The 27,192-nt window shown below is 45.7% G+C and overlaps 1 protein-coding gene across 1 annotated transcript in view; it reads right to left on the minus strand.

The window, feature by feature from the left end:
• Window positions 1-27,192, minus strand: part of BMPER (BMP binding endothelial regulator) — a 492,812-nt gene that overhangs the window by 324,376 nt on the left and 141,244 nt on the right. Inside the window, exons 4-6 of the mRNA XM_077269281.1 lie at window positions 15,802-15,884; window positions 12,896-12,986; window positions 9,458-9,540 (exon numbers count right to left, since the gene is read on the minus strand). Of these exons, the coding sequence (XP_077125396.1) occupies window positions 9,458-9,540; window positions 12,896-12,986; window positions 15,802-15,884 (257 nt within the window). The remainder of the gene's footprint in view (window positions 1-9,457; window positions 9,541-12,895; window positions 12,987-15,801; window positions 15,885-27,192) is intronic.

Consider the following 27,192-nt stretch of genomic DNA (forward strand, 5'->3'; position numbering starts at 1 on the left):
GCCTGTTCCTAAGAGGCCTTGGACACACATCTCTATGGATTTTATTTCTGATCTCCCTGTTTCTCAGAAGATGTCCGTCATTTGGGTGGTGTGTGACCGCTTTTCTAAGATGGTTCATTTGGTGCCCTTGCCCAAGCTGCCTTCCTCATCTGAGTTGGTGCCCCTGTTTTTTCAGAATGTGGTTCGGCTGCATGGTATTCCGGAGAATATCGTTTCCGACAAGGGATCCCAGTTTGTGTCCAGATTTTGGCGGGCGTTTTGTGCCAGGATGGGCATTGATTTGTCTTTTTCGTCTGCATTTCATCCCCAGACAAATGGCCAGACGGAACGTACTAATCAGACCTTGGAGACTTATTTGAGGTGTTTCGTGTCTGCTGATCAGGATGACTGGGTCTCCTTTTTGCCGTTGGCTGAGTTTACCCTTAATAATCGGGCCAGTTCTGCCACTTTGGTCTCCCCTTTCTTTTGCAATTCAGGGTTCCATCCTCGTTTTTCATCTGGTCAGGTGGAGTCTTCGGATTGTCCTGGAGTGGATACCATGGTGGATAGGTTGCATCGTATTTGGGGGCAGGTGGTGGACAATTTGGAGTTGTCCCAGGAGAGGACTCAACGTTTTGCTAATCGCCATCGTCGTGTTGGTCCTCGTCTTCGTGTTGGGGACTTGGTGTGGTTGTCCTCCCGTTTTGTCCCTATGAGGGTCTCTTCTCCTAAGTTTAAGCCTCGGTTCATCGGTCCTTATAAGATTTTGGAAATTCTTAACCCTGTGTCTTTTCGTTTGGACCTCCCAGCATCCTTTGCTATCCATTATGTCTTCCATCGGTCATTATTGCGGAGGTATGAGGTACCACTTGTGCCTTCTGTTGAGCCTCCTGCTCCTGTGCTGGTTGAGGGTGAATTGGAGTACGTGGTGGAGAAAATCTTGGACTCCCGTGTTTCCAGACGGAGACTTCAATATCTGGTGAAATGGAAGGGCTACGGTCAAGAGGATAATTCTTGGGTTACAGCTTCTGATGTTCATGCTTCTGATTTGGTCCGTGCCTTTCATAGGGCTCATCCAGATCGCCCTGGTGGTTCTTGTGAGGGTTCGGTGCCCCCTCCTTAAGGGGGGGGTACTGTTGTTATTCGGTTTGTGGGCTCCCCCGGTGGTCTCTTGTGGTACTGGTGTCCTGTAAGCTTTGCCTTCTCAGTTCACCTGTTCCTATCAGGATGTGGGAGTATCCTATTTAACCTTGCTCCTCAGTCATTCTAATGCTGGCCATCAATGTATCCAGAGTGATTCCTGCTCCCAGTTTTCTGCTCAGCTAAGTTGGACACTTTAGTCCTTAAGTCTATTTTTGTATGTTTTGTCCAGTTTGCACTTATGTGAATCTCTGCAGCTGGAAGCTCTTGTTGGGCTGAAATTACCACTCCAGTGGCATGAGTTGTCACATGAGTTAAGGTAATTTCAGGATGGTGTTTTGAAGGGTTTTGCAGCTGACCGCAAAGTCCTCTGTTGTATCTTTCTGCTATTTAGTTAGCGGGCCTCTCTGTGCTAAATCTGCTTTCATACTACGTGTGTCTTTTCATCTGCTCTCACCGTTATTATATGTGGGGGGCTGCTATCTCCTGTGGGGACATTCTCTGGAGGCAAGCCAGGACTGTGTTTTCTTCTACCAGGGGTAGTTAGTTCTCCGGCTGGCACGCGGCATCTAGAGACAACGCAGGAATGCCCCCTGGCTACTTCTAGTGTGGTGTGTAGGTTTAGCATCGCGGTCAGCTCTAGTTTCCATCACCCGAGAGCTTGTCCGTTTATTCTATGCTTCTGATGTTTCCTTGCCATTGGAAACCATAACACTACGCTGTCTCACAGCTTGGGAAATACCAACTTTTGTATTGTATATGTTCGGCTATATTCGGTGATTTAATTGAGGATTAAATTGGCGAATATTGCAAATTTGGCGATCGTGAGCAGAACCGAACATTGAAATATTCACTCAGATCTATTGCCTGAAAGTTTATCCACTGCATCATCCTTCTTTGATCATCTGCATGCAACTGGTTAGGCTTGAACAGAGATCCGTGGCAGAATAAAATCACTCTTATTACCAACCTTCTTAATAAAGAGCCTATATAAAATAACCCTGAATGCATAACCCATTATTAAGGACCCCACACCAAACCCTTCTTAATACTGACCCAAGACTAGACCCCTCTTTATACAGATGCTTAATGATGCCTGATAAGCACTTTTTTGCATACTGGACCCTCTTAATACAGCACCTGGATCAGGCTTACCATTTCTATAGACCTCAGATCAGACCCCTCTTTTTCACTTTACCCAAACAAAACTTGTCCTTGCCACAGATCTCAGACCAGACTCCTTTCTTTATAGACCCCACACTTACGCCTTCTTATTCCTGCACTAACTTTAACTCCAGCATGTCTGGCATCAGTGCGCTATTATTGACGAGACCAAGCAAGTATGGGGGAGTGAGGGAAACGAAAGAGATAAGTATATTTAAAATATGTGTTGCAAAGGAAAATGCCTACTCCTTCAAAATATGCAAATTGCCTCATCAGAAAGGAAATGGACAGGAACTCTAGTGCCACCTATTGGAGATAGCAATCTTAACTGTCAGCATTGTCTAATGATCCATATGACGTAGGATAAGAAGACAAATAAGAAACTCCATTAGCAGATAAGTGTTTTTGCCTCTCAGTGCAAAGCACTAACACCAGTTTGGTTGGGTGAGAGACCGCTGACCAGTGGTTCAAGGGATACGTTTTCCTGTGGAAGAACCAAGTCTGCATAGGGAGATATTTTTTTGTCATGTGAAAGGTAACAGCAGACATACGCAACTATAAAGGGATGTAGTTGCATGTACAGTATCTTCGGCAAGCATATTGCTGAGAACAGGTGAGGCCTAGTTTAATATGTATAACCTTTTCAATGGGGCTTACTGCTGCCAGGTTGCAGTGTCTGCTTTGACTTTTATGTCTATCATCAACTATCATGAATTTGTATGTATTTTTCTTATCAAGGTATCTAGGAAGCTTGCCTATTTTGGGGGGGTGATGAATTTTAGATCTTTTTCATTACTTGTGGAAGAGCAGATGTTTTCTCAGAAGTTAAAAATATCGCTGGCAATGATAATTTCAAGTTGGACTTTTTGATATTTTTCCTTTAATCATGGTAATAACCAGTTAATGAAAAATATGATCATGAAAAAATGCACACAGTCATGTAAGTCATGTATGGTGAACTGAAGTGGTTGACTGCTCCTAGTTAGCTTTAAACCACAACTGACAGATAACACCCTGACAAAAAGCAGACAGACTGGAAAATATCTGATGTTTAATTCCTGCTGTTTTTATGGTCTTGTCCATACCTAAGCAATAAATTAGATACAAACTATTTGCATTGCTTGTCTCATATAAAAAAGTAAAGCATAACATGCATTAAAAGGTACGACTTATGTTCAGTTTTATCTTTGACATCTTCAAGGGGATGTGTGAAATTTTTAACAAAGCGATGTACTGATTTCTCTTCCCAAATATTTGTCCATGTTCTGGCATACTAGTGTTTCAGAGACTACAGTTACCTTTACAATTCCTTGGCTTTGCTTGCTGGGAAACATTGACATTGTGCCAAAAACTCCATTATACTGAAGATTGCAAAGTCACAATGGTCTAGATGGTTGAGATACGGTATAGTTTCTTTGTGTAATGGGGAAAACTTGCATTTTTATTAATATAAACCTAAAGATCAGTGCAATCTGCAGGAATAATGTTATAGAGCATGGATATATATAAATATCTGTTAAAAAAAATGACTGATATATATATATATATATATATAGAGAGAGAGAGAGAGAGAGAGAGAGAGAGAGAGAGAGAGAGAGAGAGAGAAAGAAAGGAAGGAGATTAAGTATAATCTGTGCTTTATTCCTTTGAACCTTTTCTCTTTCTCAGATTTTTAGTCCAGTGGGCGGTCCTATCAATGATTGACAGCTACCTCTGCAAGCACACTTATATGAAGACAGCTATCAATCACTGATAGGACTGCCTACTGGACCAAAAATCTGAGAAAGAGCAGAGGAATAAATAAATAAAACACTGTCTTCCTCATCTATAACATGGTGCCTTCAGACTGGACTGTATTTTAGGCCGGGGTCACACTTGCGAGAAACTCACATGAGTCTCGCACCTCAATATCCGGCACCGCCGCCTGAGGGTTCAGCTACATATAAATACATGCAGCCGCATGCTCCAGTCCTGGGTGCCGGCGGCAGTGCCGGGTATTAAGGCGAGAGGCTCGTGCAAGTTTCTCACAAGTGTGACCCCGGCCTTATGGTGATAATTTCTTTTAAAGAAAGCTCTAGCAGGGTTTTCTAGAAGTTAATAAGACTAATAGAGTTGTACTAGCTTAAATTGTAGCAGCCATATGAAGAGATTTTTCAGCAGAATGTCTATGCTTGCCTCGAGCTTCTCCTCTCTCCTAGAACTTTATGAGCACTGTTAGTAATAGCAAAGTCTGTATTTACTGAAGGCAGGTATTACCAGTGAATTGCGTATATTGAGAATGAAAGATAAGAGAGAAGTAGACTTCTCTGATAAAATATATTACAAAGTTTCTTATTTTCACGTCTATTATTGATATATGGAAGCAAAATATAATAAAACAACGGTTACAAGTTAATTGCCAAAAGGACACTCTTTAGAATCCAATGTATACTCAGCCAGCTTTACCAGCGCATACTGTGCACACTGAAAATGCAATGTGAATTCACTCTTATCATCAAGAGTAGGGATATGTGGACCTGAACTTTAAAGTTTGGCATTCATACCGTTATGTCCAGTGCTAAACACCAAACACCGACTTTCCCCGAAAGTACCTTGCATTGTTGGAGTTCCGGGGGTAGTCTGTTACAGAGAGAGAGAATTTTGTGGTTCAAATGTCCGAGTCCCCATTAATTTCAATGGGGTTTGGGTTCTAGTTCAAGTTTGGGTACAGTTCTGGTACCCAAAACGAAATTTGAATCTTCCATGGATCCTCATCCCTAATAAAGAGACCCTTGCAACACACTGATTTTTTTTTGTAGTTAAAGCATAATGTTTGTATGATGAAAAGGTTCTGTATTTTGCAATTATGTTGGTGTTTTAGTTGCTCAGTTTTCAGAAATCACTGAATATACATGCATTTTTTTTTTAAAGGATACAGTGGTCGTCTACTAGAAGCCATTACTTAAAGGGCATGTCCACAGTTCGGACAGCCCCTACTCAATCCGTATGTTTCCCCGTTATAAAATAACAACACTTACATTGATATCCGATGCAGTCCCAGCGGTGTCGGCAATGTCTCACGTGTAACAGTATGATTTCATGGAAACTCTGTGGCTAATTAGCGCTGGCTTCACACTCCCTGCATTCGGACAAATTGCTTACATCCAAAGGAAGTGAGCGCTGCTGCTCTCGCTCTTCCTTCGGATGTATGTGATATTACCCATTGAGATAATGGTTGTGGAAATTCACTGAAATGTTCCCAAGATCCAATTTAAAAAGCTGTTCAGGGGCAAATATACCCTGTATACTAAGAAGAGATGAGCAGATCTTTTGGAATTCACTTTTGCTAAAGTTTCCCAAAAAAGTTTGATTTATGCTAATAACTTTGCTCAAATCTCCATACTGGAAAGCTTGCAATTGCTTAGAAATTACTGTACATGTGGGGGAGAGAAGAGAGAGAGAACCCAGCAAACCACAAGAGCTTACCTTCTATAAGAGAAAGAGTGAGGACCTCTCTGACCATAAGGGCTTGCAATTTACAGGACAGAGACAGGACTCCGCTGACCATAAGAGCTCACGCCCTGTAGGAGTGAGAACCCAGTTTACCATAAGAGCTTACACACTATATGACAGAGAGAGAGATAGGACCCTGCTGATCTTAAGAGCTTATGTGGCACCCCTGAGGGTCCAGTCACCACAGAGGTACTGCACCTCAGCCAGAGGTGTGGTACTCTGCTAAGGATGGGGCATTACCCGGGAATCACACACTAGCATCCAACACCACACCACTCCAGGCCAGGGGATCTGGGCAGACCCTATTGAGGGAGGGCCCCATCTCAGGCTGGAGCTAGGAAGAGGGTGTGGGTGGAGTGTGACAGTTGGAGGGAAAGTAGTTAGGAGTTGGTGAGGAGGAGCTGAGGAGAGCAGATGTGAAGGAAGAAGCTCCTGAGATAGAAGGGGTCCTAGGGGCCAGGGAAGGGAGGAATCCACTCTGGGCACCCGAATCCACGCCGGCCGTAGTTGGGTGGAAGGACCAGGTCGCATTGAGGGACCAGCCTTAGACTAGTGGAGGAACTGCAAGTCTCAGCTAGCAAACCAGAGGCTGTGGTATTTGTATGTGCCACAGCCACATCTGCACACATTTGCTGAAAAGGCAGCCACATAGGGTCAAGGGGACCAAGAGACACATCACCCGACAGGACTCGAGGCTACTGGCTTGGGACAATATATGTGAGGCGCAGGGCAGTAGGGCAAAGCCAGTGCAGAGAGACGGCCAGGGAAGGTACACAAGAAAGGGAATCTTGGTAAAGTGCACCCAAATTACCTGAGAGCTGGCTGGACCACAGACCCAGAGGACACAGCATCCGGCTGGATACTGTAACCATCTGACTATGAGTAAAGTGAGAAAACTGTACCCTGCTGTGTCCTCAGAATTATTACTGCGCCACATGCCCTGCACTACAACATTCACCATCATTGACTTTAACACTTTAACTGCCCCGGGGCCTAGCTCTACCCATGGAGAGCTGTAACACCTCTGCTGCGTCACCAACTGCCCCAGTGGACCTGAACCGCAGCGTCGGCCATTTTCCTTATTGCCTAACACCACAGGTGGCATCACGAACTAATTCCCTATTAACTTTACTTCCCCTTCATTTCAATTTTCTTGGACGTCTAGGGCCACAGACCGGGTCACTGCTGCCGTGACAACCCCCGAAGGACCGTCGGACCCGGCCCGAGTACCCCACGGCCCTAGCGGGTGCTCTACTTGCCCTTTACAGGAGAGAGAGGACCCTGCTGACCATAAGAAATTATACTCTACAAGAGAGACATAATCCCATTGTTCATAAGAGCTTACAATTTACAGGATAGAGAAAGTGGATCCCATTGACCATGCGAGCTTACACATTATAGTAAAGAGTGATAGGACTCCAATGACTATAAGAGCTTATGTTTTACAGTAGAGCGAGAAGACACCATTAACCATGCAATCTTACACTTTATAGTTGAGAGAGACTTACTCAGTGACTCTGGAGATGGATTTGATACCCTAGTTACTGATCACCATTGTGCAAGGTATGGTAATCTGTAAGCCAGACCCATGCGGCAATGCAAAATGACGTTAGCCTGTGCTCTAGCGGTTCAACAGTGTGGGAAATTTTGTGCCAGGCAAGTGTTTTTATGAAACTGGGAATTAAATCTCAAAATGTTCAAAATTAGCATGAAACCACGAATTTGACACAATTGTCTTTGCATCCATCCGCTTATCTCTAATATTAAGTGCAGCCTGTTGAGTTGCAGAGGGGCTTTCTGGGTAGGCTTTTGTAGAATACTAGCTCTCCACAATGTGAAACAATTGGTAGTCACTATAAAAAAATGGATCACCATGCTTATGACAGTCCCATGTTTGCAGATGTACTTGGTTACATAACCAAGTTATGTACTATTATTTACTATTTTGTGTGACAAATGTAATATACATGGGCATACATTTATATGAATAAATCTGGACTGTTGAAAATGAGGATAGATCAAAACAGGAAAAGCAAAGGAAATATTCTGCAATAATATCAACAGATGAGAGAATGATACAGGGCATGGGAACATTTATACCATATAAAGTGCAAATTTTAATAAAAGATTCATGAAGTTTACATCATAAAAGAATATCTGCATATAGAATTTTCCAGTGAAGACCCTCGACATGCTGTCAGCGGCCCATGTAAATTATTGTGATACAGCAGGGCTGCAGTTTCTTCTCTTTTCATGTCTACATGGTATGTCTTTTATGAGATAAGACGCTATTCCCAGAAACCCACTCATCTGTTCGGCTGCTACTTTTATGTCTTATAGAAACGTGAATAAATTCACATGTCTAAAGTCAAGTTTATGGTAAATATGCGTTTGTGATGCTTCTTGTCACGACCAATGGTGTAAGTTAATATATGACTTGGAGATGTAATCACGAACATATTTCCATTTCAGGAAAAGATAAATATGCAGAGAACTTTTATAAATTTTTCTAAAGTTCTTATGTCAGCTTACTGGCAGTAATAATGGTAAAATACACTTATGTGGGTTAGAAAACGTCTTTGCTGATGACATCAACGGAAATAAGTTACTTCCCTTATGGTCTACACACCTTTCTTACAAGCGAATGAAATGATAAAGAGATATGAAATAGATAGATAGATAGATAGATAGATAGATAGATAGATAGACCTACACCTTCTCACTCTGAAGAGGATGTTGCCATTCAAGGCTCACCTACATAGTAGCAGTCCAAACTATCATCACGATAAGATCCTGTTACATGTAGGTGGTCCACTCAAACCAGGACCCCTAGAACAGCTCACCCAAACCCAACCCGACCAAAACACCAATCAGAGCAGCCTGACAAAAGCCAAAATCAGGAAGATGGTAGACGAGGGCCAGGAAAGGTATGTTAGTGACTGGAGGAATGATATCACCTCACAGAAACTGAACATGTACCGGAGTCTACAGGGAAACTGCAGACTGGCCTCATACAGTATCTCGAGAAACTCCAGGACTCAAGAGAATGTAAGATCCTGAGCCGATATAGACTCATAGTCTGGCCATGTAATCCAGATGACAGAGACAGAGCTATAAGCCCAAGGAGGACAGACAGTAAACACACTGTGACCTGAAGTACATGGAGGGTCAGACCCACTTCCTGCAACACTGCCCAAATATTCAGCAGTGAGGGATACTCATTTCAGGAGACTCTCCAACCTCTTCAGCTCCATGAAGGAGGAAGAGAAAACATATATCCTGCTGGGGGAAGAAGAGAGCACAGTGGAGATAGCAGCGCAGTATGTGAGCGCATGTCATAGGCTGCCAGAAAAAGAACTATGATATGTCATGGACTCCCATAGCACCTACCCTAGATATGCCCCCATCCATCATTTGTACAGTCCAAACACATCATCCCTACAGCCACTATCCCTACTTTATGCTAGTTTTGGCAGAACAAATGTGTATTTAGTCCTGCCAATAATGCTACTTTGAATTTAAATTAGAAATAGATAGATGGATGGATAGATAGATAGATAGATAGATAGATAGATAGATAGATAGATAGATAGATAGATAGACTAATGCAGGCATGTGGATATATAATGCTGCTTTTTTAGTGCAGTTTTATGACGGTCTCCCCTACTTAACCACAACTTACGATGCAGGAACACTTAAGGCATTTGTTCCCTTCTGGCTGAAATTCATCTCCTTCTTTATAGTGTCGACCTTCATATACACAACCTGAAACAGACAGAGGAAGTGGTTAGGAAAGTGAAAGGCTCCACAGTACACAAGGCATCTTTTGATCATTGTTACATGTTATCTTCACTTCCTTAGGAACATCATACAATTAAATTGATCTTGGGGACAAAAGTTCTTGTTATCTGTACATGCAAATTATATGGCTCTGTATATCTTAAGTATCTGGTCTCTTGTCTCTTGTCATTGTAAGGATGCAGTAACAGGGTTGTAACAAACCACAAAAACTATAACAATAATTGAACTACTGGCCCAATCTATTCTACAATCTATGGGTGTGTATAACACTGTTTTTACACTGGCCGATAGATAATCCTTCAGATATTATTGTTAATGACCCTTCATTCATGATAACTGCGCAATGTAAATGGATTGAGTGACTGGATGATGAATCATTAAGGCAAAAGAAAAAAATTCTCGTTCATGTTTTAAAAATTGTTTTAGGTAAATGGAAATTTCTCATTCATTCAACAATTAGACTGGAAATAATGAGGACTGGAAGTTTAAGTCTTACATAGGTATGACTTTCAATGATTGGTTGATCATGTTGAAATAAAACCATGAAATTGATTTGCAAACATTTTAGCTGTAACTCAATTACATTTTTTGGGTACTGTTTTAATAGAAAGGTTTGTACCATACTTATAAATTAATATATTTGAAATATGTAGCATGTCTTATAGGATTTGAATGTTGAACACATTCACACTTCAGATTATCTTTGTGAACATAGTGCACCATGTACATATTTGGTGATGTTTTTTTTTTTTTTAATTGTCCACACTTACTTTTTGAAACTGCATAATTCTTGGAAAGTGTCCTACTATGAAGGAACGTATGAGGTTGCAGTGAAAAACTGTGTTTCGAATAGTCTTGTTCTTAGTCATGGCATGGCAAGATTTAATATAATATTTGAATAAAGAATTTTTTGTATTCAGAAGTGATGGATTACATATTTAAGGATATCATTGGATCTGACGGATTTCCTTTTAAGTTGCCTGCTGGGCTTCTTGCACTTCATTTGTTATGTGATGTGCACATGATATGGAAAGGTGAGATGCATTTTGCTATTTCTTATTCCTGCAAAATGAAGGGTCTAGTGCAGAGGTCTCAAACTGCATTCCTCAAGGGCCACAAACAGGTCATGTTTTCAGGATCTCCTTGTACTGGCCACAGGTGATCATTGAATCACCTACACACACAATGATTACAGCACCTTGTGCAATGCTAAGGCCATGTGCACACGTTCAGGATTGTTAGCGTTTTTTTCGCGTTTTTTCGCTATAAAAACGTGATAAAAACGCGAAAAAAAACGCTTACATAAGCCTCCTATTATTTACAGGGTATTCCGCATTTTTTGTGCAAATGTTGCGATTTTTTCCGCGAAAAAATCGCATAGCGGAAAAAAAAGCAACATGTTCATTAAAAATGCGGAATTGCAGGGATTCCGCACACCTAGGGGTCCATTGATCTGCTTACTTCCCGCACGGGGCTGTGCACACCATGCGGGAAGTAAGCAGATTATATGCGGTTGGTACCCAGGGTGGAGGAGAGGAGACTCTCCTCCACGCACTGGGCACCATATAAGTGGTCAAAAAATAAGAAATAAAATAATAAACAGTCCTATACTCACCCTCGATGTATTCCCGCCTCCTCGCACGCTGCCGTTCGGTTCCTGTAGCTGGTGTGCGCTGAAGGACCTCGCCGAATGACGTCACTGTCCTGTGATTGGTCGTGAGCGGTCATGTGACCGCTCACGTGACCGTGACGTCACGGGAGGTCCTGTGCGCACAGACCAGCTAGAAGAGGAGCCGGACGGCCGCTGAGGAGATGTCTGGGTGAGTATAAGCATTTTTTTTATTTTTTTTATTATTTTTAAACATTCTATCTTTTACTATAGATGCTGCATAAGCTGCATCTATAGTAAAAAGTTGGTCACACTTGTCAAACGCTATGTTTGACAAGTGTGACCAACCTGTCAGTCAGTTTTCCAAGCGATGCTACAGATCGCTTGGAAAACTTTAGCATTCTGCAAGCTAATTACGCTTGCAGAATGCTAAAAAAACGCGAAAAAAACGGAAAAAAAACGCAAAAAAAAAATGCGGATTTCTTGCAGAAAATTTCCGGTTTTCTTCAGGAATTTTCTGCAAGAAATCCGCAACGTGTGCACATACCCTTAGGAAATCTTGAAAACATGCATGGTTTGCGGCACCTTGAGGAATGCAGTTTGAGACCCCTGGTCTAGTGTGATGTCTAGATTAATTTTGGGCCTTATCTGGAGTTCATGCTTAAAGTGTACTTATCTTTTTTCTTTTTAATTAGAACTAGCTAAAGTGTCCTACAGATTAGTGGAGATATTAGGACCTCAATCTCCAACCATAACTCAAAAGACACTCGGAAAAGCATAGCTTATCAGACACAGAATGGTGTTCAGGCTCAGAGACTTTCTTTTGAGCCTATACATCATTTTCTGTGCATACTGTGTCATAAGCTCAAGACTTGGATCCCCACCAATTTTCGGGCCATGTCAGGTAGCATCTGTTATTTAACAATAATGCAAATGATAGTTAATCTTTAATATAGGTCCATGTCTTAAATCTGCCATTATTTGGGGTCTGATCCAGGGGTCTGAATTTATTTGTGTTGCTATACACAGGAATTACAAATAAATCAAGATACCTATAGGCTAGTATAGGGATGAAGAAGGGAAATATCAAAGATGGCCTGACAAGTAACTCCTCAGTGGTCAAGAAAAGTCATTACGGAGACTCTGTCTGTGACCCCATCTGATTGAGACACTCTCATACAGACTGCAGCATAACATGTTGTAAATCACCTGAGCCGACCTGATATTATTATTGATGTAATTGCTGTTTTAGTTTTATAATGTTAGCATATACTTTTCCCATGATTGAAAACATAAGTATACAGTATGTCTGTTCCTGACTGTGTGGATCACTGTTTCCACTTTTCTTTTCCATCCTCTGTGAATAGTTTGACTTCCATATTTAAAGGAGTGAAGAGATGTTTTAACAATCAAAATTTAACAAATTTTACCTTACTCTTCTAGAATACAGTCTTAGAATCGAGTCCTACACTATGTCAAATTTAGTAGGGAACCTATATTTTCAACACACATTTCTGTAGTGATAATATTGTTAACTAGCTGTATGCACATAATTAAAGAAGGCAGTTTAGTGTGCATGCAACAATCTGAATATTTTTAATCTGACACCCGCCTTCCTATTAAGCAGTTATTCTGTAATGAGAACAGAATTTAGTTATATAATATTACCTGACCTACATCACACTTTTCAGTGTATATCATATGAATTACCTGGACATGTGGGACAGCATAATCCTGGCACCTTTACAGGGTTCTTACAGTGAACTAGACATTGCACGTGATATTCTGTGATAACCCCTTCCTGTAAGACGAACAGCACAATTAATAATAATAATAATAATTTTTATTTATATAGCGCCAACATATTCCGCAGCGCTTTACAAATTATAGAGGGGACTTGTACAGACAATAGACATTACAGCATAACAGAAATCACAGTTCAAAATAGATACCAGGAGGAATGAGGGCCCTGCTGCCAAGCTTACAATCTATGAGGAAAAGGGGAGACACGAGAGGTGGATGGTAACAATTGCTTTAGTTATTTGTTAATTAAAATACATTTCTTTAATGTGACTATGTAATGTGGTGCAATAAGTAGAAACAAATAATGTAAAGTCTTCTCTCAACCCTACCCGATCATTCTAAATAAATGAAGCAAATAGCAAACATGTATTTATTTAATGGGGAAAATAACATTGTTTAAATCAGCTTTTTGTGTTAAGTACATTTTTTGAAATGGTGACAATATTTTTATTCCATAGAAATGTTGCAGTTTTTACCCAGAACACCAGAGTTTTTTGGACTCTAACATCCTGTTTCAGGAAAAAACACATGTATATAGCCATAATAAGCAGACTCTGACCCTGCATTTTTTATTGAAGTATCAAATGAGCAAGTACAAAGGTCATTGTGAAGTGAAGAGGAGCAGGGTCAGTTGTGACATCGCCTATTGTGATGGTGGATCGTGTTTTTTATCAGCCCTGTGTAGAGGTTTTACCTGTCATTGTATTATTTCCTCTACTAATAGGGAAACCGCTGAAGACTCATCCATAAAAGTTAGGAAGTATGAATCTATGAATCTAGACAAGCCCTAGTGGCAAATGTGAAAATTACTAGATTATTAATTTTGTTTTTTTAATAAAGATCATGATATGAAAAAAAAATTGTTGTTAATTATTAAAAAAAATACATGTACCACAAAAACCTGTTTTAAACAAACTGCAATTTTCTGATTATATCTCTGATGAGTCCCTATTCACAGGAACATTCATCAGAAGTCATCTGGCAGCGCATAGTAATCTGGGAAACAAAAGATTTGGCCAATCAAAGTTGAACTTGCAAGGCCCTTCTCTCTGCTGACATCATCAGTCAGGGGAGAATCAGGGGGCCCAATACATAATCGACCATTGTCCAATCCCTGCCGATTAGACATTTGCCTAATTTGCATGGGGGTTTTAGGACAGGGGCAGTGGAACTTCATGGTCACCAAAAGATGAAGATTTTTAGTTAATTGATTTTATTTGCACCCTTTGAAAGTAGTTTTATGACCATTAGAAAAAGTAGAACATACCCTTAAAAAGTACTAATGAAAAATTAGCATGTCTATATACTTGAAACTTTGAGGTGATTTGAGCAGATACTGAATGCAGAACACTTAGGGTATGTGCACACGTTCAGGATTTCTTGCAGAAATTTCCTGAAGAAAACCGGAAATTTTCTGCAAGAAATCCGCATTTTTTTTTTGCGTTTTTTTTCCGTTTTTTTTGCGTTTTTTTAACATTCTGCAAGCGTAATTAGCTTGCAGAATGCTAAAGTTTTCCAAGCGATCTGTAGCATCGCTTGGAAAACTGACTGACAAGTTGGTCACACTTGTCAAACATAGCGTTTGACAAGTGTGACCAACTTGTTACTATAGATGCTGCTTTTGCAGCATCTATAGTAAAAGATAGAACGTTTAAAAATAATAAAAAAAATAAAAAAAATGCTTATACTCACCCGCAGACATCAGATCTCCTCACCGGCGTCCATTCCTATAGCTGATGTGTGCGCGCAGGGCCTTCCATGACGTCACGGTCACGTGAGCGGTCTCGACCAATCACAGGACAGTGACGTCATTCGGCAAGGTCCTTCTCCGCACACCAGCTACAGGAACCAGCCAGCGTGCAGCACAGAGGCGGGAACACTGCGCTGGACATCGAGGGTGAGTATAGGACTGGTTTTTATTTTATTTCTTATTTTTTGACCACTTATATGGTGCCCAGTGCGTGGAGGAGAGTTTCCTCTCCTCCACCCTGGGTACCAACCGCATATAATCTGCTTACTTCCCGCATGGTGTGCACAGCCCCGTGCGGGAAGTAAGCAGATCAATGGACCCCTAGGTGTGCGGAATCCCCGCAATTCCGCATTTTTAATGAACATGTTGCTTTTTTTTCCGCTATGCGATTTTTTCGCGGAAAAAATCGCAACATTTGCACAAAAAATGCGGAATACCTTGTAAATAATAGGAGGCATATGTTAGCGTTTTTTTCGCGTTTTTATCACGTTTTTATAGCGAAAAAACGCGAAAAAAACGCTAAAAATCCTGAACGTGTGCACATGGCCTTTATAATGAACATCCCCTAGCAGCAGACTGCCCAAATAAGAGATATAACAGTAAGTTTCTGTTTTGTGGAGACTTTTATCTGCGATTCCAATCTTGATGTGCATTGAAATGATCATTTCCTAGGCTGCTAGCTAATCAGCTAATAGTAATCACACTAGTTAACAATAAACTACAGTATCTCTATACAAATGTCAACTAATTTTCCAACCAAACACATTGCTGGAATTTATTGCAATAAAGGTGCGGAAACAGGAAAAGCACAATAAAGTCAGAAAGGACTTCCTACATTGTCACTTTGCAGTTAACAATACAGCTTACATAGCAAGCTCTGTAGAAGACAATGTTAATTCAACATAGTTCCAGATGAGAGAAAACTACTTTTGCTGGACATGTTTTGGCATTACTAAACACATGGAATGTAATAACATTTGAAAATCTCTGTGTGAGGCACAATTACTGAAAATTTGCATGCCATTTTTAATACAGGGTTAAACAGAACAAAATTAAATCGTACCTGACACTGACGGGTGATGCAGGGATGCTTATGTTCTTGCCACTTCATGGAGCTATTGTAATGATTACCATGAAGACTACAACCTTGTGAAAACAAAATGCAAGAAAAGGTCTATAAATCACTGAAAATAAGGTGCATATATATGTACTGCTCAAAAAAATAAAAGGAACACTAAAATACCACATCCTAGATATCACTCAATTAAATATTCCAGTTGCAAATCTTTATTCATTACTAGTGTTGAGCATTCCGATACTGAAAATATCGGGTATCGGCCGATATTCGCTGTATTGGAATTCCGATACCGAGTTCCGATATTTTTGTGATATCGGAAATCGGAATCGGAAGTTCCCAGTGTATGGTTCCCAGGGTCTGGAGGAGAGGAGACTCTCCTTCAGGCCCTGGGATCCATATTCATGTAAAAAATAAAGAATAAAAATAAAAAATATGGATATACTCACCCCTCCGACGGACCCTGGACCTTAGCGGTGCAACCGGCAGCCTCCGTTCCTAAGAATTCAGTGAGTGTACAGGACCTGCGATGAAGTCGCGGTCTTGTGATTGGTCGCGTGACCGCTCATGTGACCCCTCACGTGACTGCGACGTCATCGAAGGTCCTTCACTCACTGCATTCTTAGGAACGGAGGCTGCCGGTTGCACTGCTAAGGTCCAGGGTCCGTCGGAGGGGTGAGTATATCCATATTTTTTTTTTTTATTCTTTATTTTTTACATGAATATGGATCCCAGGGCCTGAAGGAGAGTTTCCTCTCCTTCAGACCCTGGGAACCATCCAGGATACCTTCCGATATTTGTGTCCCATTGACTTGTATTGGTATCGGGTATCGGTATCGGCGATATCCGATATTTTTTGGATATCGGCCGATCCAATCCGATACCGATACTTTTGAATATCGGAAGGTATCGCTCAACACTATTCGTTACATATTGGAATGCGTTGAGAACAATAAAACATAAAAATGATCAATGTAAATCAAAATTAATGTCCCATGGAGGTCTGGATTTGGAATGATACTCAAAATCAAAGTGGAAAATCAAATTACAGGCTGATACAACTTCAGTGGACATGCCTCAAGACTAGTGTTGAGCATTCCGATACCGCAAGTATCGGGTATCGGCCGATACTTGCGGTATCGGAATTCCGATACCGGGATTCCGATACTTGCCGCGTATCGGATACCGGAATCGGAAGTTCCAAGATTCAAAATGCAGAAATTCAGCCAATGAGAATGATTCCAAGTGTGGGCACATCCTGTTTAGCATGGAGGGCATGAAACTACTGGCAAGGCTGTGATTGGCTGCTGAAATGATGTCATGCTGCAGTTTAAAAGTCGCTGGCGCCATTTTGCGATCACTCTGCTGTGAATTCAGTTAGTGACAGGACGCTGTTTGCTGACTGAGGGACAGTTTAGAGATAGCGATTTGCTTCTTTGTGCTTTCCAAAGGCTAATTTAGCAACCGCTGTGTTCACCTACTATTCACCTTGCTTTTGCCTTGTAGCGCTGTTTTCACAGCGATCTGCAAGGTCTGTGTGTGTGTGTGTGTGAGTGCAGCCCACTCTCTAGTCTGAGTGCAGCCACATAGGCCATCCATAGCTGGTTGTATTCAGTTCAGGGAGGGTGGTTCATTGCCTCATACTGTTCTTTTTTTTTTTTTTTTTTTTCAAGTAGTGTAGTCTGCTGCTAATTTATTCAAAAAAATCCTATTAGTGTCTTTCCACCCGTCTCCAGCTAATTTGTGGAAAAACACTACATAGGATAAAGTAGAGGAGGGTTTTTGGGCCTTGCAGCGCCGTTTACGGCTGTCTGCACGGTCTCCGTGTGACTGCAGCTCGCCCTGTAGTCTGTGAGCAGCCATAGCCTGGTTGTCTCCAGCTCAGGGTTGTTCACTGCGTCATACCGCCAAATCAATTTTAATTTTTTTTCAAGTAGTGTAGTCTGCTGCTAATTTATTTAAAAAAAATCCTATTAGTGTCTTTCCACCCGTCTCCAGCTAATTTGTGGAAAAACACTACATAGGATAAAGTAGAGGAGGGTTTTTGGGCCTTGCAGCGCCGTTTACGGCTGTCTGCACGGTTCTCGTTGTGATTGCAGCTCGCCCTGTAGTCTGTGAGCAGCCATAGCCTGGTTGTCTCCAGCTCAGGGTTGTTCACTGCGTCATACCGCCAAATCAATTTTAATTTTTTTTCAAGTAGTGTAGTCTGCTGCTAATTTATTTAAAAAAATCCTATTAGTGTCTTTTTACCCGTCTCCAGCTAATTTGTGGAAAAACACTACATAGGATAAAGTAGAGGAGGGTTTTTGGGCCTTGCAGCGCCGTTTACGGCTGTCTGCACGGTCTCCGTGTGATTGCAGCTCGCCCTGTAGTCTGTGAGCAGCCATAGCCTGGTTGTCTCCAGCTCAGGGTTGTTCACTGCGTCATACCGCCAAATCAATTTTAATTTTTTTTCAAGTAGTGTAGTCTGCTGCTAATTTATTTAAAAAAATCCTATTAGTGTCTTTCCACCCGTCTCCAGCTAATTTGTGGAAAAACACTACATAGGATAAAGTAGAGGAGGGTTTTTGGGCCTTGCAGCGCCGTTTACGGCTGTCTGCACGGTCTCCGTGTGACTGCAGCTCGCCCTGTAGTCTGTGAGCAGCCATAGCCTGGTTGTCTCCAGCTCAGGGTTGTTCACTGCGTCATACCGCCAAATCAATTTTCTTTTTTTTCAAGTAGTGTAGGTTGCTGCTAATTTATTTAAAAAAATCCTATTAGTGTCTTTCCACCCGTCTCCAGCTAACTTGTTGAAAAACACTACATAGGATAACGTAGAGGAGGGTTTTTGGGCCTTGCAGTGCCGTTTACGTCTGTCTGCACGGTCTCCGTGTGACTGCAGCTCTATCTGTTGTCAGTTCAGCCCCCAAAAAATAAATAAATAATAAAGTTCACCAAACACACCAGTTACACCACTTTACATTTGTGTAGGCCACATTAGCTCATATTAAAGTCTAGTCCACACTTTAGAAAATTAGTGTTTCTTATACCTGTTAGGAGGAGTTGCTCAGGAATAAGCACACAAATCCGTTAGTACTTTTCTGCTTATCTTTATCAGTCAACCAAGATGAAGAAGGCAGTGAGTAAGGCACGTGGGCGTGGGCGCGGAGCAGGGAGGGGACGTGGGGATTCTGTGCCTGCTGCGGGCACCGGTGACTCATCAGCACCCACTTTCACCAGGCAACAGTCGTTCATGCGCAGCTTTGTGTCAGAGCGCCGTACACCGCTGCTGCGTCAAGAACAAATTGAAGCTGTTGTCGGATGGATGGCAGCTAATGCATCAACTTCCATTAGTGCCACATCCTCTCAGACACAGAGCACTGGAGAGCAGCCATCTGTCTCTTCACCACCTGCCAAATTGCCCAGGCAGACAGAGAGCCCAGGACAGGAGCCGTCTCTACTTCTGTTCTCTGAATCTCTTGGCTTGGAAACAGGGGGCCAGCCAAGCAGCATTGGAGAAATGGAAGAAGAGGCAGGGTGCAGTGATGCCCAACAGCTTTTTCTGTCTTCCTCTGAAGAGGCGGGTGGGCCAGTGGCTCCGGTCACCACATCGCAGGCCGCATCAGCTGATGATGACACTCAGGTGCCACTTACTGGTGCGTGCTCTGCTGCTGAGACTACCCAGGAGGAGCAGTTGGGGGCAGAGGGTAGTGTAGATGATGAGGTCCTCGACCCATCTTGGCGTGAGGGACAGGAAGGTGGTGGGAGCAGCTCTGAGGAAGAGATTCCCCATACGGCCCAAAGAGGGAGAGGGAGGGGGAAGACTGCGGATCCTGCAGCCTCCGCTTTGGCACCCGTTAGGAGCATGTCTCTTCCAAAAGCCAAAAAGGGCGCTCCCAAGACTTGCAGTGCCTGGTCCTTTTTTGACACAGTTGCAGATGACATTTGCTATGTCAGATGCAAGGTGTGTCATCAAAAAGTCAAAAGAGGGAAAAATGTCAGCAACCTCAATACCTCCAACATGTGGAAACATGTGCGCAACAGGCACCCGGCGGAGTTAGAAAAACACACTGAAGAGGTAGGCCAACCAACAGCGGCAGCTACCACCTCTTCAGCTCGTGTTGCCTCTTCCTCTAGCTCACACGCAGCTGGTTCGGCTTCCTCCCAGGATCGCCGTGGAAGAACCTCTGGCCCTGTTGTCCAGAGACCCGCTGTAATTCCACCCGCAGCACCACTTTCCCAGTCATCCACACACTCCCAGCCCAGTCTACAGCCATCGGTAGTACAGGCATGGGAGAAAAGGCGGCCTTTCTCGTCAAACCACCCACGAGCACAGGCTCTGACTGCAGGCATTGCCAAACTTCTGTCACTGGAAATGCTGTCATTCAGGCTGGTGGAGACTGACAGCTTCCGTGACTTGATGTCATTTGCAGTCCCACAGTACAATGTGCCCAGCCGCTTTTACTTCAGCAGGCAAGCCGTCCCTGCCCTGCACAAGCATGTGGAGGGACACATAAAACACGCGCTACTGAACGCCGTCAGTAGCAAGGTCCACCTCACCACCGATGCGTGGACCAGTCAACATGGACAGGGGCGATACCTTTCCCTCACTGCCCATTGGGTTAATGTCGTTGAGCCGGGTACAGACCGTGCGAGTGGCGCAGGACGTGTCCTGCCCACTCCAAGGATTGCAGGAATCCATTCTGTACGCATTGACTCCTCCTCTTACACCAGTTCCTCAGAATCATCGCTGCAGGAGCCGTCACAGTCCACCTCCACATGGACCCGTGATGAACGTGTACCTGTTACGACCGACATGAGCACAGCCATGGCCAAACGTCAACAGGCCGTGTTGAAATTAATTTTTTGGGGGAATCGTAGCCACACAGCGCAGGAGCTCTGGAATGCCATCAAGCAGGAGAGCGATGTGTGGTTTGTGCCAGCGAATCTCCAGCCAGGCATGGTAGTGTGTGATAATGGCCGAAATCTGGTGGCAGCTCTGGGCCTCGGCAACCTCACTCACATCCCATGTCTGGCACATGTGCTCAATTTGGTCGTGCAGAGCTTTTTGAGGGACTATCCGGATCTTGATGCACTGCTGCACAAGGTCCGCCTAGAGTGTGCTCACTTGCGGCGTTCCAGCACGGCAAAAGCGCGCATTGCGGCTCTGCAGCGCCGACACCGCCTGCCGGAACATCGCATCATATGTGACCTACCTACCAGGTGGAATTCCACGTTACATATGTTGGAGCGGTTGTGTGAGCAGCAGCAAGCTGTAATGGAGTACCAGCTGCTTCAGGCGCAAAAAAGTAGCAGTCAGCGCCGTACAGACTTCACAACCACAGAGTGGGCCACTATGAATGACGTCTGCCAGGTTTTGCGTCCCTTTGATTATTCCACGCGGATGGCGAGTGCAGATGATGCACTAGTCAGCATGACTGTCCCCCTTATCTGCCTGCTTGAAAAATCACTGCAAGCGCTAAGGGATGATGTTGTGGAAGAGGTGGAGGATGAGGATTCACCATTTCCATCATCTTCTGGACAGTCAGCGCCACGTGGTTCCTCACAAACGCGTAGGCAGGGGACAGTTTGTGAGGAGGATGAGGAGGAGTCAATGGAGGAGGAAGACGTCCGTCCAGAGGAGGGAGTTACCGAATTGTCCAGTACTCAGTGTGTACAGCGAGGGTGGGGTGATGACGAGCGGGCAGAGATCACGCCTCCAGCAGGGGACAGCGTTTCTTGGGCAGTTGGCAGTCTGCAGCACATGGTGGATTACATGCTGCAGTGCCTGAGAAACGACCGCCGCATCGCCCACATTCTCAACATGTCTGATTATTGGGTGTTCACCCTCCTCGATCCTCGCTACCGGGACAACGTAGAAAGCCTCATCACACCGTTGAACCGGGAGCGAAAAATGCGGGAGTACCAAGACACACTGGTCAATTCCATCATCTTCTCCATTCCAACTGAGAGAAGTGCTGCTAGTGCATTCCAAAGCAGCTCAGTGCGTCCAGGCAGTGGTGGAGGCTCTGCACAAAGAGGGAGCAGAAGCAGTGCCTCTGCCCAAGGCAAGACCAGTATGGCCCAACTGTGGCACAGTTTTCTGTGCCCCCCACAAAAGTCTACACCATCACAGACGGCTCCAGTCAGCAGGAGGCAACGGTTCCGTCAGATGGTGACAGACTACATGTCTTGCCCTCTTGCTGTACTCCCAGACGGCTCTTCCCCTTTCAAGTTTTGGGTCTCAAAGCTGGATACATGGCCAGAGCTAAGCCAGTATGCATTGGAGGTGCTGTCTTGCCCTGCGGCCAGTGTATTATCGGAACGTGTCTTTAGTGCTGCAGGTGGTGTACTAACTGACCGTCGCATGCGACTATCCTCCGATAACGTTGACCGGCTTACTTTCCTGAAAATGAACAAGGCCTGGATCTCGCAGGAATTTGCCACTCCTCCTCCTGATTAAATAATTAGGTCACTGTATACGTTATCCAGGTCTCCTGTTGTGTTCATCTTTCTACCACCTGAACTTAAATTCCTGGGCTCCAACACCGCCAGTTGAGGCTCAGAAGTGCCGTCTGCACAGTCAAAACATACGACCCAGTGTTATTGGGTTTCAGTAACGTCAGCTGATCCCCAGCTGTGTAGCCGGCAATGTGTCATGCGACCGCCACGCTGACACAACAACTGAAATGTAAGGGAATCTGTCCCCCCCCCCCAAGGCGTTTGTTACTGAAAGAGCCACCTTGTGCAGCAGTAATGCTGCACAAGGAAAAGGTAGCTATTTTGGTTTAGCTCCTTGCACACGCAGAACTTAACACTTATAAAATGTGTCCACTGATACCGTAAAACCGTCCCGGAGGTGGGACTTTCCTTCGTAATATGACGCAGCACAGCCGTCATTCCTACCCCCCCGGCGCTGCGCCCCGGCTTCTCAGCGTTGTTTGATTCCGTCCCGGAGCCTGCGCTGTTATGTTATCCCGTGGCCAGGCACACTTAGCGCTGCCCGTCTTCTGGCTGGCATCATTTGGTGTCAGGATGGCTGCGCCTGTGCGGCCGCGCTGGCCGAGAGCCCGCCTCGCAGTGTCTTCTGATTTAATCCCACTGGGGGCCTGGGATCCATGGACATGCGCATTGCATATCTGAACCTCCACCTCTCACTCATCTCCCTATGGCTTCTTCAGACTGTTCGGTGTCAGCTGGTCCCTAATAGCATGCCACGGTCGTGACACCGCACAGTCTTAAGAAGCCGTAGGGAGGGGAGTGAGAGGCGAGGATATGCACTGCGCATGGCCATGGATCCCAGGCCCCCAGTGGGATTAAATCAGAAGACACTGCGAGGCGGGCTCTCGGCCAGCGCGGCCGCACAGGCGCAGCCAGCCTGACACCAAATGATGTCAGAAGATGGGCAGCGCTAAGTGTGCCTGGCCAAGGGATAACTTAACAGCGCAGGCTCCGGGACGGAATCAAACAACGCTGAGGAGTCGGGGCACGGCGCCGGGGGGGTAGGAATGACGGCTGTGCTGCGTCATATTACGAAGGAAAGTCCCACCTCCGGGACGGTTTCACGGTTTCAGGGGACACATTTTATAAGTGTTTAGTTCTGTGTTTGCAAGGAGCGTGATGAAAAGAGCCACCTTTTCCTTTTGCATCTTTTGTGCTGCACAAGCTGGCTCTTTCAGCTACAAACGCCTTGGGGGGGTTAAAGGTTCCCTTTCGACTTTCTCAGGCTTCGGCCTACATTGTGTTCCTCTGCTTTTCCACCTGTCCCTGGGCTCCAACACCGCTAGTTGCCGTCCAGAAGTGCTGTCCGCACAGTCCCAACAGTCGCTCCTCTGTTATTGGGGTTCAGTAACGTCAGCTGTTCCCCTGCTGTGTGTGTGGCAATCCCTCCTACCTCCTCCACCTCCTCCTCCTCCACCTGACCCTGGGCTCCAACACCGCCAGTTGCCGTCCAGAAGTGCTGTACGCACAGTCAACAGTCCCTCCTCTGTTATTGGGGTTCAGTAACGTCAGCTGTTCCCCTGCTGTGTGTGTGGCAATCCCTCCTACCTCCTCCTACCTCCTCCTCCTCCACCTGTCCCTGGGCTCCAACACCGCCAGTTGCCGTCCAGAAGTGCTGTACGCACAGTCAACAGTCCCTCCTCTGTTATTGGGGTTCAGTAACGTCAGCTGTTCCCCTGCTGTGTGTGTGGCAATCCCTCCTACCTCCTCCTACCTCCTCCTCCTCCACCTGTCCCTGGGCTCCAACACCGCCAGTTGCCGTCCAGAAGTGCTGTCCGCACAGTCCCAACAGTCGCTCCTCTGTTATTGGGGTTCAGTAACGTCAGCTGTTCCCCTGCTGTGTGTGTGGCAATCCCTCCTACCTCCTCCACCTCCTCCTCCTCCACCTGACCCTGGGCTCCAACACCGCCAGCTGCCGTCCAGAAGTGCTGTACGCACAGTCAACAGTCCCTCCTCTGTTATTGGGGTTCAGTAACGTCAGCTGTTCCCCTGCTGTGTGTGTGGCAATCCCTCCTACCTCCTCCTACCTCCTCCTCCTCCACCTGTCCCTGGGCTCCAACACCGCCAGTTGCCGTCCAGAAGTGCTGTACGCACAGTCAACAGTCCCTCCTCTGTTATTGGGGTTCAGTAAAGTCAGCTGTTCCCCTGCTGTGTGTGTGGCAATCCCTCCTACCTCCTCCACCTCCTCCTCCTCCACCTGACCCTGGGCTCCAACACCGCCAGTTACCGTCCAGAAGTGCTGTACGCACAGTCAACAGTCCCTCCTCTGTTATTGGGGTTCAGTAACGTCAGCTGTTCCCCTGCTGTGTGTGTGGCAATCCCTCCTACCTCCTCCTACCTCCTCCTCCTCCACCTGACCCTGGGCTCCAACACCGCCAGTTGCCGTCCAGAAGTGCTGTACGCACAGTCAACAGTCCCTCCTCTGTTATTGGGGTTCAGTAACGTCAGCTGTTCCCCTGCTGTGTGTGTGGCAATCCCTCCTACCTCCTCCTACCTCCTCCTCCTCCACCTGTCCCTGGGCTCCAACACCGCCAGTTGCCGTCCAGAAGTGCTGTACGCACAGTCAACAGTCCCTCCTCTGTTATTGGGGTTCAGTAACGTCAGCTGTTCCCCTGCTGTGTGTGTGGCAATCCCTCCTACCTCCTCCACCTCCTCCTCCTCCACCTGACCCTGGGCTCCAACACCGCCAGTTGCCGTCCAGAAGTGCTGTACGCACAGTCAACAGTCCCTCCTCTGTTATTGGGGTTCAGTAACGTCAGCTGTTCCCCTGCTGTGTGTGTGGCAATCCCTCCTACCTCCTCCACCTCCTCCTCCTCCACCTGTCCCTGGGCTCCAACACCGCTAGTTGCCGTCCAGAAGTGCTGTCCGCACAGAGCCAAACACCTCGCCAATGTGTTAGTGGGGTTCAGCACCGCCAGCTGTTCCCCTGCTGTGCAGCCGGCAACGTGTACTGCGACCGCCACGCAGGCACAACAAGTTAAATTTAAGGGAACCTGTCCCCCCCCCCCAGGCGTTTGTTACTGAAGGAGCCACCTTGTGCAGCAGTAATGATGCAAAGGGAAAAAGTGCCTCTTTTCGTGGTGCTCCTTGCACATGCTGATCCTAACACTTATGAAAAGTGTCCCCTCCTACCGTGATACCGTCCGGTAGGTGGAACTTTCCTTTGTGATGTGACGCAGCACAGCCGTCATTCTTACCCCCTTGGCGCCGTGCGCCGCCTCCTCAGCGTTGTTTGAATCAGTCCCAGAGCCTGCGCTGTTAGGTTAGCCCTTGGCCATGCACACATTTTGCGCTGCCCGTCTTCTGACATCATTTGGTGTCAGGCTGGCTGCGCCTGTGCGGCCGCGCTGGCCGAGAGCCCGCCTCGTACTGTCTTCTGATTTAATCCCACTGGGGGCCAGAGATCCATGGACATGCGCAGTGCATATCTGAACCTCCACCTCTCACTCATCTCCCTACGGCTTATTCAAACTGTGCGGTGTCAGCTGGTCCCTAATAGCATGCCACGGCCGTGACACCGCACAGTCAGAAGAAGCCATAGGGAGATGAGTGAGAGGTGGAGGTTCAGATATGCACTGCGCATGTCCATGGATCTCTGGCCCCCAGTGGGATTAAATCAGAAGACAGTACGAGGCGGGCTCTCGGCCAGCGCGACCGCACAGGCGCAGCCAGCCTGACACCAAATGATGTCAGAAGACAGGCAGCGCAAAATGTGTGCATGGCCAAGGGCTAACCTAACAGCGCAGGCTCCGGGACTGATTCAAACAACGCTGAGGAGGCGGCGCACGGCGCCAAGGGGGTAAGAATGACGGCTGTGCTGCGTCACATCACAAAGGAAAGTTCCACCTACCGGACGGTATCACGGTAGGAGGGGACACTTTTTATAAGTGTTAGGTTCAGCATGTGCAAGGACCATAATTAAAAGAGCTAAGTTTACCTTTTCCAGCATTAGTGCTGTATACGATGGCTCTTTCAGCTACAAACGCCTGGGGGGGGGGTTAAAGTTTCCCTTTCAACTTGCTCCAGTGCAGGCTTCGGCCTACACTCTGCTCCCTCTCCTCCTCCTGCTGACCCTGGGCTCTAACACCGCCAGTTGGGGCCCAGATGTGCTAGCTGCACAGAGCCAAACACCAGCCAATGTGTCAGTGGGGTTCAGCACCGCCAGCTGTTCCCCTGCTGTGTAGCCGGCAACGTGTCCTGCAACAGCCACGCAGACACAAGAACTGAAATTGAAGGAAACCTGTCCCCCCTCCCCCAGGCGTTTTTACGTTTTACAGCCACCTTGTACGACAGTAATGCTGCATGTGTGCAAGGTGGCTCAGAAACTTAATCTCCTTGCCCATGTTGAAGTGAACACGTCTAAAAATGAGTCCTCTGCGACCATTAAAACGTCCCTCAGGTGTGATTTTCCTTTGTATTGACACGCAACAAGCTCCTTGGTAGCGCTGCCCGTCTTCTGGCATCATTGTTTGGCTGCCTGCGCCTCTGCGGCCGCCTTGCCCCACACAACGCCCCTCGTTGTCTTATTTATTTGGACTGCGAGGGTGTGATTGATGGGCATGAACGGTGCATCAGTTCGCCTGTCCCTCATCTCCTTCCGCCTTCTGCGGACTGTGCGGCTTCATGGCCGTGGCATGCGATAAGGGATCAGATGACGCCGCACAGTCTGAAGCGGGTGTAAGGACCCGAGTGTGAGAGGCGAACATATGTGCTGCGCCAGGCCCTGAATCCCAGCCCCGCAGTGTTTTAACAATGTTAAGACACCGCGGGGCTGGGATTCATGGTCATCGCGAACCGCACCGGCCGACATTAAATGATGCCAGAACATGGGCAGCGCTAACAGCGCTAGGCCAGGGGATAACACGACAGCGCAGACTCCTGTACAGCAAATAACAACGC

This window comes from Ranitomeya variabilis, chromosome 6, assembly GCF_051348905.1.
Source record: "Ranitomeya variabilis isolate aRanVar5 chromosome 6, aRanVar5.hap1, whole genome shotgun sequence".
In the NCBI taxonomy this organism is placed as follows: Eukaryota; Metazoa; Chordata; class Amphibia; order Anura; family Dendrobatidae; genus Ranitomeya; species Ranitomeya variabilis.